Source organism: Lissotriton vulgaris, chromosome 3_1, assembly GCF_964263255.1.
Source record: "Lissotriton vulgaris chromosome 3_1, aLisVul1.2, whole genome shotgun sequence".
Classification (NCBI taxonomy): domain Eukaryota; kingdom Metazoa; phylum Chordata; class Amphibia; order Caudata; family Salamandridae; genus Lissotriton; species Lissotriton vulgaris.
The window spans coordinates 1,062,470,463-1,062,485,225 of record NC_141689.1 but is presented as its reverse complement, the minus strand read 5'-3'; the positions used below and the strand labels follow the sequence as shown (position 1 = coordinate 1,062,485,225).

The 14,763-nt window shown below is 44.6% G+C and overlaps 1 protein-coding gene across 5 annotated transcripts in view; it reads right to left on the bottom strand.

Moving 5' to 3' along the window:
* Positions 1 to 14,763, bottom strand: part of ACO1 (aconitase 1) — a 533,052-nt gene that overhangs the window by 82,969 nt on the left and 435,320 nt on the right. For all 5 annotated transcript variants that reach the window (XM_086961481.1, XM_086961482.1, XM_086961478.1 and 2 more), the window contains one exon: positions 14,388 to 14,492. In XM_086961481.1, coding sequence (XP_086817607.1) covers positions 14,388 to 14,492 — 105 coding nt within the window. The remainder of the gene's footprint in view (positions 1 to 14,387; positions 14,493 to 14,763) is intronic.

Genomic DNA, 14,763 nt, shown 5'->3' with positions numbered 1-14,763 from the left:
AACTTTGGATTAGTGCTAAGGATAAGAACATCTCTTTTGAATTGAAGGAAAGGTTCCACTAGGGACAGCGCCTGAAGCTCACTAACCCTCCTAGTCGATGTTAGGGCTAAGAGAAGGGCTAGCTTCCAGGAAAGGAATTTCAAGTCCGCCTGGTGAATAGGCTCAAACGGAGCCTTCATCAGTTGAGCCAACACTAGGTTGAGCTGCCAAATTGGAGGAGGTGGACGAACTGGAGGATACATCCGAAACAGGCCTTTCAAGAACTGTTTAATAATTCTAGAAGACCATAGAGAAGGACCTGATGAAGTTCGCCTGAACCTTGAGATGGCTGCCAGATGCACCTTGACTGTAGAGTGAGCCAAACCAGACTTAGCCAATGATAGTATATATGGCAAAATTTGATGAGCAAGAGACTTGTAAGGATGGAGACGTTTTCTCTGACCCCACAGGCAGAATCTCTTCCATTTTGCTTTGTACGTCTTATTAGTACTTGGTGCTCGAACCTGGGACAAAACCTCTTTACACTCCTTGGTTAGATTCAGATGTCGGAATTCTCTGTATTCAGGAGCCACGCTGTTAAATACAGCGACGCCAAATCCGGATGGAGCACCTGACCTTGATCCCTTGATAACAGAGATGGAACTAGTTGCAGGCGAATTGGACGATCCTGAGAAAGTAGAAGTTCTGTGTACCAGAACTGCCTGGGCCACGCTGGAGCAATGAGAATCATCTTGCATGGATCCGTCTTGATTTTCCGGAGCACTCGTGGAATGAGAGGAATTGGTGGAAAAGCGTAAAAGAATGCGCCGAACCAAGCCATGGAAAGCGCATTCCCCAAGGATCCCTGATGGTGTTCCTTGCCTGCGTAGAACCGGCATTTGGCGTTCCCCGGAGACGCAAAGAGATCTATGGTCGGTCTTCCCCAGAATGAGAACACTTTCTCCAGAACTGACTGATTCAATTCCCATTCGTGATTCGCCTGTCTTTGGCGACTTAGTGCTTCTGCTGTAATATTGAGAGAGCCTGGCAGGTGTTCCGCTTGCAGAGTGACTTTGTGAAGAATAGCCCAATCCCAAAGTCCCTGGGCTTCCTTGGACAGAGTTTGTGATCTCGCCCCCCCTGCTTGTTGATATAGTGCATGGCTGTCGTATTGTCCATCCGGACAAGCACTGTGTGATTTCGAACTCTCGGGAGGAAAGCTTGCAAAGCTAACCGAACGGCTGTCAGTTCCAACAAATTGATGTGGCACTGGCGCTGTTCTGGACCCCAGTGGCCACGGATTTGAAGTTCTTGGAGAACTGCTCCCCAGCCTTCTAATGAGGCATCCGTTGTTAGGATCATAGGAGATTGTGGAATCCTGAATGTTAGTCCCTCGGCGATGTTCTCTCTCACCAACCACCACTCGCATGCCTTTTTCATCTGCGATGTAACCAAAATGTCGTTGAACGAGCCCTCTGCCTGGCACCATTGTTTGTCTAGCTACTCTTGCAGAGGACGCATCCGCAGTCTGCAATGCGGTACTAATGGTATGCAAGATGAAATCGATCCGAGCAGGGACTTGTAGCACCGAAGCAAAAGGGATTTCTTTTCCTGCACCTGGCAAGCTGAGCGCATCAGTTTGTGCTGACGTTCGTCGGAAGGATGAGCTTTGCACTGTTCCGTGTCTAAAATGGCCCCTAGGAATCTTACGGCCCTGGAAGGTCAAAGAACTGACTTCTTCTCGTTGAGCTGAAGGCCCAGGTGGCTGAACAATTGAATGCAAGTCGAAATGGCCTTGGAAGTTTCTTGGAAGGATGGAGCCTTGACTAGCCAGTCGTGCAAGTAGGGGAAAACTTCTAGGGATTGCTTTCTGAGGAAAGCTGCCACTGGTGCCAGCACCTTTGTGAAAATCTGTGGATCCGATCGAAGGCCAAACGGAAGAACTTTGAATTGGAAATGGCTCTTGCCTACTGTGAAGCGTAGATATTGCCTGTGAGCTGGGTGGATCGGTACGTGGAAGTACGCATCTTCCAAATCCCGGAACGCCATATAGTCCCCCGGGTTCAGTAGACTAAAAATATCCTGGAGAGTGACCATCCTGAAAGACAGTTTGAGGAGATAAGTGTTGCGCTCTCGTAGATCTAAAATGGGGCGCCAAGTATCTGCCGTCTTTCGAACCAGGAATAAAAACCTCTGCCCCTCTGAGAGAGAGGTACCGGCTCGATTGCCCCTTTGATGAAAAGCTGGTGGGCTTCGAGGCGTAGCAGATCCAGATGTCTTGATTGATTGGCGCCTGGAGCTCTGGTTGGAGGAAGATCTTGGAACTCCAACGTATGGCCACTCTGAACAATATTCAGGACCCACTGGTCTGATGTTATTTTTCCCCAGTTGTCCAGACAAAAAGATATCCTGCCCCCTACTGATGTAACTGTCAGGGGAGGAACAGTAGAAAGAGCCAGGAGGCCGCTATTGTCTCTTGGCATTGTCGTATCCCTGGTGATTCTGACGCCCTCTCTGAGATTGGCGAGAATAAGACGCTGATTGGCCTTGGCGTTGATTTGAATATTGAGTCTTGTAAGACTGTGAAGTCTGCGTTGATTATCTTTGCTGGTTGCCTCTATAAGCAGAGAAACCCCTACCTCTCGCTCCTTTGAAATGGACCTTCCGATAGTTCAACGATCCCAAGGACTTAGCCGTGTCCGTGTCCTTTTTTTGATATTTTGTAGGGCGTCATCAACATGCTTGCCGAACAGCATTTCACCATCAAATGGGAGGTCTAGGATCTTGTTTTGGACCTCCTGACGAAAACAGGTAGCTCGCAGCCAGCCTTGACGGCGCAATACCGCCGAACCGGCTAAAGCTCGAAAGCCAGAGGAAGCGATGTCCATCGCACAATCAATCACTTCCGAAGATGATCTCTCTCCCTCCAACAGAACTCTCTTGGCCTCCTCCTTCGCTATGTCTGGCAGTTGATCCACAAATGTCTCCAAGTCGCACCACATCTGGCGATCGTACCTGCCCAGAATGGCCAGAGCATTCGCTGCCCGGACAAGAAGGCTGGCCATGGAGGAAAATCTTTTACCCACGTTATCCAAACGCCGCACTTCCTTGTCTGGAGGTGTAGTCAGAGACGTCGATGGGCTTTTGGATTTGCTCTGTGACGCCTGCAAGATTACAGAATCAGGCCTAGGCTGTCCAAGAAGACACGCTGGACTGCCCTCCAGGACTTTATATTTCTTCTCCAGCCGGGGAAGAACAGGGATGACCGTGGCCGGATTTTGCATGATCTTAATTTCTTCATCCCACGCATGTCCAATTATGGGAATGGACCTAACTGACTTCCTGTATTCCTCCTTAAAGTCATAAAGGAAACACTCAGACTGTTCCTTTGTAATTGGCAGTCCAAACCTCTTTGCTGCCCTTTCCATGAGATTATGGAACCCCCCAATATCCGTTGCTGGAGACACCGCCGTGTCCCGTCCCACAACATCCGGATCTTGCAACCCACTGTCGTCGAAATCCAAGTTTGGGTCTTGCAAAGGATCAGATAATGGATTACCCTGATCATCGTCATCATCATCGTCCCTTACATCCTCATTGATGTCTCTCCGGGGTTCAGGGTCTATTGTCTGTGAGACCACCACTGGTATGATAGCTGGTGGCGTCGGAGGTACCACCGGAGTAGCAGGTCGGTCTGGCTGCACTGTAGACTGTGATGGAAACCATGTTGCTGTAATCCTGCAGCATCAATTGTAGATCAGAAACAAGAGAAGCCGGCATGGCTACCACGTCTTGACCCACGTCCGAGGGATGCTGCTGTTGAGAAGCATAATGTTGTAACCCTGGGTCAACGTGATGTTCGTAGTATTCTTCAGTGTCAGTCTCTTGACACTTAAGAATTAAATCTGAAGGACTGTAGGCATCTCCATATTGACCTCTGTCCTCCTCTTCCTCCGACTCCTCATCCAGCAGCATTGTTGGGGGCAAGGATGAAACACGTCGAGGAGATGTCATCTCCGGTGTTATTCAAAGTTTCTGTATTGGAAACTGCATTTTTTTGAGTCGTCGTCGAAGAAAGAATCGTCAACGGAGTCTTCGTCGACGAAGGGATTGTCGATTGTTCACCGGACCTCGTCGGCAAAGTCGTCATAGTCGACGGCGGAACAATCGTCGACTGACTTGTCGACAAACTCATCGTCACCAGCGTGCTCGTCTTCGTCGACGTCGACGCAGCCGTCGTCGTTGTCACCGACGCAGCCGTCGACAGTATCTTCGAGGACATCACTAACGACCACGAGGCAGAAACCACAGTCGACAAACATGAAGGTACCTTAAACGCGACGAAGTCAAAGGCGTCGATGGCACCACCGTCGACGGTCCCGTCGACGGCGTCAATGGAGCACTTGAAGCTTTAGAAGTAATCGTCGTCGACGTACCAGTCATTTTCGTCGTTGACGGACGCTGTTTTTTCTCAGATTTTGTCTCTGGAGTGACTGCAGAGGGTTTTTTGCAGTCTTTCTCCTTATGGGACTTCTGAGAAGTGACAGGAACTTCCTTGTTGTCCTTTTTGGCTGTGTCCATCTCAGCAGCCTGTCCCAGCCTCTCCTTTTCACCTCGGTGAGATTTAATGGGACTGACCATCTCAGACCTATCAAGAGATCTTATGAGAGGTCTTAACAGGAGGCTCATTAGAAGTAGAGGGAGAAGACCTACCCCTCTTTTTGGATCTCCTGGAGGTCGAGACAGACGCAGAATCCTCCTCATCAGAAGAGAGAACCTCTTTCCGAGTCTTCATCTTCTGAAGCCAGGTCAACAGCCGACCCTCTCTGTCTCGCAAAGTCTTTGTAGAAAAAGTTCTATATATTTTGCAATCTGTGGCCTTGTGGTCAGGATATAAGCAGTAAATACAGTTGTCATGCTTATCTTCAACAAAAAGTCTCTTTTTCCCACAGGATGCACAGGATCTGAATAAAGCTTTCTTCTCCTTGTCAGGCATTGTTGTTTGAAGTTGAAGTAATAAGTTGAATAGAATGAAAAACTGAGCAGAGCTCAGTGGAGACTCCCTAGCACAACGTGCGGTAGAAAAATCTGAGGCTCTGAGGCTCTCTCAGGAAGGTTCTATGTGGTGAGGCTGTTCTGATTGGTTGTTGAGAAACGTTTGGGCTCTTTTACACAAAGAGGGTGATATGCTACAAAATGAGATGAGAAGGGGAGGGTAGTGTTGGGATAGTGAAGGTACTGAATGAGTAATAGAACAGTGGTCACTATGACCTCAATAAGCCAGAAATAATAATTAACAAACTGAAAATCACAATTCATAAATTAATTGACATAAAATCATGCCTCAGAAAAACAGAAATCACAAATGATAAATCAAGGAGGAGGCTGAAGATGGGAAGGAGTGACACTCCTTCCCATCTTCAGCCTCCTCCTTGATTTATGAATTGTGATTTTCAGTTTGTTAATTATTATTTCTGGCTTATTGAGGTCATAGTGACCACTGTTCTATTACTCATTCAGTACCTTCACTATCCCAACACTACCCTCACCTTCTCATTTCTTTAGGGGCATTAATTTTGATTGATTATGGATGTATTTTATGAATAATTTTTAGGATACACGTTGTGAATAAAAACAATGTTGTTATACTTTCTTTGAAGTTATTTTAGTTGTTTAGCTATGGTTTATTAGTTCTAGTATCTGGGACCACTTTGTATCAACCACTCACCCAGGTCCCAGCGACTCATTGGGTTAAACACGTGTTTATACAGCACAAAATAAGATGAGGCCTAGGCCTGATATTTTTTTTTATTTACCGAGGCTCCCATTCAGACGACGGGGAATGATAAAAAGCATGGGAATCTATGCAAGTTCCAATACTGGGGTAACATTCATTATAACACCCCCCTACACATTTTTATGAAAAATGTCCCTAAAGGAAGAAACATGCTGGTCCAGAGACGTCTGATGAGCAAAAGTCTCACTGCAAAATATTTACACCCTAAACATGTACACATTAAAAAGTTGCTTAACTTGAATCTTTTGGGTGGACAGTCACCACAGATTCTTCATCTTTAGTGTAAATCTCCAGCTGTCAGACTGAATCTAGAGAATTCTACTGCAATGCTTTCCGCACCCACAGGTGGCAGCATGAGGCCCCCATATTGCCCCAGAAGTAACAGAGCTGAGTGCCGACATCCGTGACATAATCTTTCACCTTCTGCACTTCAGACGTAGAGCAGGTTAAACAAACCGTTTTTTCCCTGGCGGAATTAGCCAGCAGGACTACAAGGCATTGCTTCTTGATAATGCATGTCACAACTGTGAGGTCTGGGGAAGGACAGGAAAGTGGTCTGCCGCGGATCAGGTTGGTGCTACCAAAGACCACCTGAGCCATCTCTTGAGAGACCTGCATGTTGTCAGAGAGGCAGCTCTTATGCTGGGCCCATTGACACTGGAGGCTCCTCTGCAGGGCCCGCTTGTGCCATATGGTATTCGGGACATGGAGCATGCGTGAGACCAGGATTCCAAGAAGCCTTAGAGCCATCGTCATAGAAACCTAGGATTGAACCCAAAGCATCTGAATCAAATCCTGAATGTCCTAGAATCACAGAGGTGGTGGAAAGGCCTGGACCATTTACAATGAAGGGAATCCTCTGTTTTGAGCCAAGGTGGAACTTCTGCATATTGATCTAAAACCCGAAAGATGTCAGGAGTTCGTCATTTGGAGGTGGCTTACAACTGAGTGCAGAAAGCCCCCCTCAAGCAGCCAGTTTCTGAGGTATGGGAACACATGAATACACAACGTACGAAGGTAGATTGCGACTTCTACCATCACTTTGGTAGACACCTGTTGTACAGAGGTAAGACCGAATGAGAGCATGGCAAATTTGAAGTGTTCTGACACCACTGTTAACCACAGATAATGCCTGAGGAATAGCAGGACAGATCTATGAAAATAGGGGCCCTGCAAGTTTACGGACATCAATCAGTTTCCTGGGTCCTGAGCTCACATCTGAGACTGGGTGAGCATTGTGAATCCATCTTTCCATAGAAAGCATTCAGTGGGCAAAGGTCCAACACAGGCCTGAGGCCTCGGTCCTTCGATACAGGAAAGTAGCACAATTCGCACCCCTTTGCTCAAAGTCTGCACCATTGGCCAGCAGTAAGTTGATTTATTGTAGCAAGATGAATAATTTCCAAATCCTCTCTGACATCGCAGATCTCCAGCTGGGTAGTAAATGATAAACAAACGACACAGCCAATGAACCAACCGTTAGAAATGACTTTGGTGGGGGAGGCCATACATTCCATTAAATCCAACAAGCTCCTGGCCCCTAAGGGCTAACAACGAATTAATATTAGAACTTCACGCAGTCAACGATAGGGGCATTGTTGACCCTGTTTAACAGCTTGATGAAATAGGAGTGGGACACACCCACTATGACCGAGGCAGCCATATGCTTAAGTACGAGAAAGACACCTAAGACTGTAAATCGTACACCAATAGCTCTCAATGTGGATGCCAAGGTTTTTATCAAAAGGCTAGGATCAAAATTAGATAAATAATTTCTGGGCCTGGAAAACCCAGAACAATCAGGAATTGTGAAGTATTGACAAGCGCACAATTCCATCAAACAAGTAACAAAGGAATTACTGGTGGGCATGGAGGCTCAATGGTGAAAATGTTCTGAAAGGAAGTAAAGTCAGATGAAGAACAAATTGGGGCTATCCTATCACAGACAACCCAGGAGTAGTCGATCTTGGACTGCAGAACTCAAAAGAAGGGGCAATGCAGTCAGTCGCAGAGCAGCAAGTGTTACCACCCAAGCGGAAAGAAATAGAGCCACCTAATCTAGTACAATGGTGTCATATCTTGGAACGGACTGGTGATGGTGAAAAATATCGATTTGGTATGAGGCCACATTGATGAGAAACCTAGAAACCTTAAATAAACCATCAGTCGCAGGAAGATAAGGCTACAACATGCCCAGAAAAAAATTAAAGGACTAGGCATATATTACTAACAAATGAGACTCAAGAGGAAATACCAGAAGTTTAATTATGAAGTGCAGTATATGTCTCGTTGGGAGAATAGCACTACTCACAGGTAATAACGCCTCTTTGAAGCATGTGCTCATAAAGGAGAAGAGTGGAAGGGACTGTAGAGGTACAATGGTTTCAGTGATGAAAACTGTAAAACAAGAAACGGATCCATGACGTCTGGCCAATACTGCACATATGTGTTATGATACTTTTTGCTAGATGTACTTTTACTGCATATTAGTGATGCACATTCCTTGCTATTGTGCAGGATCCTAGATCTCTTTTGCAAGAGAAAATACTTTAATTAAAAAAAAGCTTCAAATGTTTGAGTGTGTTTATAAGCCGACAAGACAATTTCCTTTGTTTAAAAAATAAGCAAATTACAATTGAAAAAAACACTACTGTGATTTAATGTGGCTGAGAAAGGCTTCCATGATTAAACTAAACAAATTATGGGCAATGGAGCAGTCTCATGAAATACAAATTTGGCACTGCTCCTTTTACAGAACAAGATGCATAACTGTCTCATCAAGTTGTGACCTGGCAATTACCACAGCTCTTTTTGACAGAAGCTCAGGATCCTGAACATATATGAGAAAACATCAGTAAGTTGCTGCCAGGTGGAATATTTATGACTTAATAAAGAAACAGAATTAGAGTAAAGTAACATTTTCGTTTCCAACATGGGATATTCATTAACACTCAGAGTAGTATGCACATCTCTGTAACAAAAAAAAGGATGACAACAAACATCAGAATGGTGAAATTATCAAATGTAGGGAAATTCACTAACAAGATCCTCAAATATTTTGATCCAATGGGCTTTTCCCTGGGGTCTGTTGCAGTCGGCTGATTTTTGACATTACTTTTCCAAGGCAGTGAAAAAGAGAAATGACGGTTTACTCTAGAAAATGGTTGATAAGAAACTAAAACTGTTTGGCTGTCAGAACCCCTTTCGGAGGAGGCATGCAGGGGTTACTGGGCCCTTAGATGATGGTTTAAGCATTTTACTCTTGATGTCCTGGGGCCTGATGCACTTTGGATCCTGAGCAACTGGACAAAGTACCTCTTCTGCGCTTAACTCTCAGTGGTAGCTATGGAAGAGGAATCCAAGGCACCTGGGTGTAGGGGTTGTGTGAATACAGTCCAGTAAACATGACTCAAAGCTCATGCAGCAGTGTCAATAAATCATTCTGCAGTCAAATACTTATTTTTATAATATAGCGAAGTATTTTTACTTCTAACTGTACACAATCGATGTAAGGTTATCACATATGTAAAGAACACATTTCCACTTAAGGTCAGGGCTCTAGTATTTCTTGAACAAATCCCTGTCCAACTCACTCTTTGTAATATGGTAGTGGTTATTTCCAATTCACTGGGGGCTGCATTAAGGGAATGCTCACTAGTAGGACTTAACTCAGGAGTCCATTCGGAATCTTAGCAAAATAGTCAAAATTGTCTTAGTATCACGGCATTCTTAGCAACAAGTACACCAGGGCCTGATAAGCCAGTAACCAGTCCTACCCGCTCCAGCAGCGAGGAAGCTTCCAGCATCCCAGAGATTGCGCCAAAAGCGGCCGGACACTCACAATGCACTGGCCTATTCAGAGTGTTGACTGTACGTAAGTTCTCTCCTGAGCATGTGTGGCCGGCTCCAGCAGAGATCGAAGAGGCATCAGTGCTCCTTTTGCACAGTACGTCTCACGCCCCTCCCCCCTACTTACAGTTCTAGGGTGCCGACCTGATCCTCGCAACAGCTTAGGTATAAGCAGTCCCTCCTGGTTTATTGAGGTTGTGCATCATTACCGGCCAACTCACCAGCCTTCATCACATAGTAGTCTGTACTACAGCAGTCCCTCCCTGTATCTGGTGCCACCGCTAGGTTCCATACAGGCTTTGGCCCTTCGTATCCGGCACAACTTTCATGGTGGCCTCTCTCAGCATATGGGTGTTGTTGCAACCGGTGCTGCACAGGCATCCTTCACCCTGCGCAGCACTTCACTCACGGCCAGCTTCACGGCAGCCCTCTCCTGGCAGACGGGGGTTGTCGACTGCAATCTACACACAGACAATAACCCAATTGGTACAGAAGCAGTCTCCTCACACCTCACGCTGGGAGTCCACTCGTCTGGGCTCCTCACTGGACCTCACTCACTCCAAAGCTCTCCTCTTCCTCACAGGGCACATTGGTGTTGGCAATCAGTTTGGTGCTCCAGACTCTAGACCAGGTGATCTTGGTTTCCCGGGGTAATGACCCCTAACCCAGCATGGAGACGAGGAGGCCTTGGACCCCAGTCCTGGTCACGGGCAGAAGTCTTGCAGAGCTTCCCAGCCTCACACAGCCCATCTGGCAGCTTGGTAATGACAAATGTTTGGGGTCTTAACCTCCTGTTCTTATATTCCATTTCCAGACACAAAATGTGATTTAGAATCAGGGTCTTTAAATATTTATTCGGGGATTCTGCTTGTTTCGAAGTACACACCTTTCTTCTTTCTTCTTCTTCCCCTGGAAACACTGTCACAGCAGGAGAGATTATAAAGCTCTTCTTGTGTTTGCTCATAGTTCCACAACACAGGCCATGCCAGTGACTATAATTCACACCAGGATGATGTCAGCCATAATAATATGTGCATCAAAAGGGTAATCTTGGGCTCCCAGCACCACTCTAAGGGTTTCTTTTTCAGCCCCATCTCCTTTTTGAGATGTGTCCAAACAACCTAGTGATGTTTAACTAAATCAAGAAGCACCCTTTAAAGTGTACAGAGTGAGTCTCTCCCACCTGTCTCTAGTGTGACCCACCCAGCTCACAAGAATGCAACAATACACATCAGTCTGGGGGATTTCTCTACTCCTCACGTCTTCACCAGGGAGGCCTGGGCTTTCCAAATTGGAACCCTGGGTCCTCCATGTAATACACCATTACAGGCACAATTGCACTCAGTGTATGCACCCTGCACCCACACTATCTAGTACTGTTCCCGCCATATATTATGCCATCCCAGGCACAAACGATTCAACACACAATCACTCTGTGCGCACTGCTCATTACAGGCTCAAACGTCACAACACTTCAACCTTCATGTATTGTACTTCTCGCAAGCAAATATACATCCAGCACATGCTGTCACTGCATCGCTCATATAATGTATCCTTTTCTGCTATATATACATCCAGTACACGCACTCACCATACATGCACTGCACAGCACTGCATTGCTCTATCCCTGTACTGTACCCTTCCCAGGCACAAATTTAAACCAGTGCTGAGTCACTCTTGCACTGCACAGCATTCTAAATCTAACTGATGTAGGCCAAGGATGAGCACATAACGGAACTTTAAAAAGGTGAGGGAGCCTCTATCCTGCACTCTGGTGACAGTAGTTAAAAAGGACCTGTCAATCCTACTGATCACTATACTGTACACTATCACCATTGCGCTCATGCTTCTTAACTTTTGGTGAAGGCAGTAGCCTTCTACCAGTATGTGAGTACTTTAGGCACAACTCCCTGTCCAACAAGACTGCAATCCGGGAGACAGGCTTATGTCATGGCACACATGCATGATCCGCGTTTTGGGCTATGACAACAAATATCAGCATTAGGAATCCAGACAATAGTATAGTTGGGCACTCAGGACAGGGGTACACATCCATTACCAGGCAAACAACTTTTCTGTACCACCAATGCCATCATAGCATATAACACACAATAACAAGTCCAATCAATTATCTAAATTCTGAAAAGTATATGGTTTATTCACAGTTAGTTAATAAGATATGCTAAAAGTAAGATGCAAAATAAATTAAACCTGCAGCAAAATCCAAAACCTATTTAGAGCTCCTTAATCCTAATCACACTTTAGGTCCGAAGTCTCGATTTTCTGGCACCCACCATGACCCAAGGATTCACCAATTCCAACTGGTAACTATCAATTATACCTGCAACTCTGGAATTAAAAATAAGATAGGAATCGGAATATGATTCTCAGGTGATGTCAACTAAACCCTTTTTCCAGGGGGTGATGGTGCACAAACTCCTTGCACCTCTGGAACTAGACTACACATTTACAGAACTCACAAGGCCTCTATGGTGGATTTTGAAAAGTGAAGGCTCATCCAACTTATGTTCCAGGGGCATTACTGTACTACTGTAGGTCTACAGTTCAAGCTGCTAATCACAGGTCCCAGAAGCAAAGTTTAATGTAGGAATCCTGACATGGGCCATTCAGAACAGACAGTACCAAGCAAATGCTCAGCTCCTGCCAACATATTTGCTTGCAATAGTGTACAGACTATTCTGACAGTCTAAATTATGAACTATCTCTGTGTCAAGGATGAAAGCGCTATTCGTATTCTGGCAACTAAAGTAGGAAATCAGAGATAACCAGAGCATTGCCTGTCTGAAGCTTCTGGAGCAAGATATCACAGGACAGACCAATTTTAATTTGTGATTAGTTGAAATGACTGTGTGCTCAGCTCAGGTCAACAATGGTAGGTGAGCAGAAGTCACTCAGAAGATAAGCCATGGACGGATTCACTCAAGCAGATTGAACTATCAGTAACAAAGGAAATGGTCCAGCAGCTTCTGCCACTTCTCAGGCATAATAGGTTGCATGGAGTGGGTGCACAGGAGTTTCTGAAAGTCACACATCCCCCTGGACAAAGGAAGGTTTCATGAATCAATTCTATCTCCCTCTTTCTTATGTCCCACACATTAAAGGCACGAAACTAAGTAATGGAGACTGGGCGCAGCTTTAACTGAAGAGAATGAGTAAACTGTGTCCCAAGAGAGGAGCTAGGAAGAACGAAAAAAAAAAGACCAACAGGTTCAAACGTCTTTCCTGCACTGCTTTCTGTAAATATAACACAGTTGGTGATCAACAATGTTGCAGCGTAAGATGTAGTACCACAAAGAGTACGAGACAACACCAGAGGAATACTCTCAAATCCCAAATTTACGAAGAAACTTATGTGCTAGAAGTAGACAGCATAGATCCGGTTTGAGTAGACTTTAGAGCAAAAAGGGTCATATATATGTTTGAAAAGGTATTAACACTTGAGGGATATTCGCTAACAGGTCAATCAGGAATAGAAGAACTGAATGGGAGCACAAAACATTAGTTCTTGGATAACTGAAACTAAAGTGTCTTTTCTGTCCAATAAACATAATTTCTAGGATGTACACAAATCACTGCAACAGAGCAGGTGATGCCAGTGGTTGACCTTCAATGATACCCACATTCCTAGAGGATGAGCCATTCGATGAGCCACAGTGAACCCTCTCATCAACTCTGTTGCACAGGATGCTGGGTTCAAATACTTGACCTCAAACCCACAACAATATTAAACGTTCTTTGGGAGCTTTAGGTCATGCTCTTAACATGCGATCCCAGACATGTTAGAAGTTCTTGCGGGCCCCATGCCTTCATATTAAAGGAGGGACCTTCACAGGTTGAGAACCTGTTTATAAGGTTACAAATATGTCATGACTGGAAAAAGAAATGAGTCAGATTCGGCAGCATCTAGTGAGGTTAACGGAGTGAGCTGTTTCGTTATTAATAACAAATGCAGCATTGTTTTTTAAATCTATAAATAAATATGGGCCGGATGTATGCTACATTTTTCGCAAATGGTCATATTTGCAGAATCAGGCCATTTGCGACCGGAAAAAAACATTTTCCCATGTACCAAACCCCATCTATACCCTCGGGGACTTAAATTCACTAGCAATTAGATTTAAAAAATAGCACAACAACATCTAATTCACTGTCCATCTGTAAGATGAAGATAATCTTGCTTTCAACAAAGGTCATGTCACACACTCTGAGCAGCGACTGACCAGTCTGATGATCCCTGCACTAAGCATTGAAAATGAAACATTGGGTACACTGTAGCATCAATAGCAGACATGGTAAACATCAGCTATCAACTATAGTAGTATTCCTTCACATACCCCATTCTGCTAAGAGAAAAACATATGTCTAACTCATTAAAACCCAAATAAACTGACTGCACTATCCTCCGTCAGATAGTGTCAGGTGAACACACATTGCTCAATTACATTATGCCATGTTATATTCCACAGAAAGGCCAATTTCATAGCAGCCAAAATAATGCTAGAAAAATAGCTTATGTGCATTTGCCAAAACAGATGCTTCCTGTGTGAAAACCCACTGCTATAAACATATAGGGATTATAAAGGATCCCACAATGGAAGACCGAGCACATTATCAGTACACAACGAACTTGCACAAAGAACCATTAAAATTCACCATTAACTAAAACACATTACAAAATGTAGTCCATTCTCGTAAGTGTGACAAGAGAATAAAATGTTATCAAGAGAAAATATTCACATACCAAGTTGTCAAAAAAGGGTGGCGATTTAATATATGTAGACTTAGGATTCCATGTGTAGAGTTGATCTGATGGGGCATACAAGTTATTCCAGGATTCATTTACTTTCTGAAAGGAAATAAAGTAAGATTCTTTAATTTACATCTAGCATTAAAACCATCAATTTGTATATCAAATATGCCTAATGAAAACAGAAACAGTAGATGCATCCTCTCAATGCAGGATTTCATGGATCTTAAGAGAATTATCTTGGTTTCCCACAAGATTTGCAAGGCCTGAAAAGCCTCTTTTTCGATCCTCCGACATCGTGTTATTCAGCAAAAGAACCCAACAGGTGTTACCTATGAGTTGCTTGAAGGCTAAAATAATTTCAATTCTG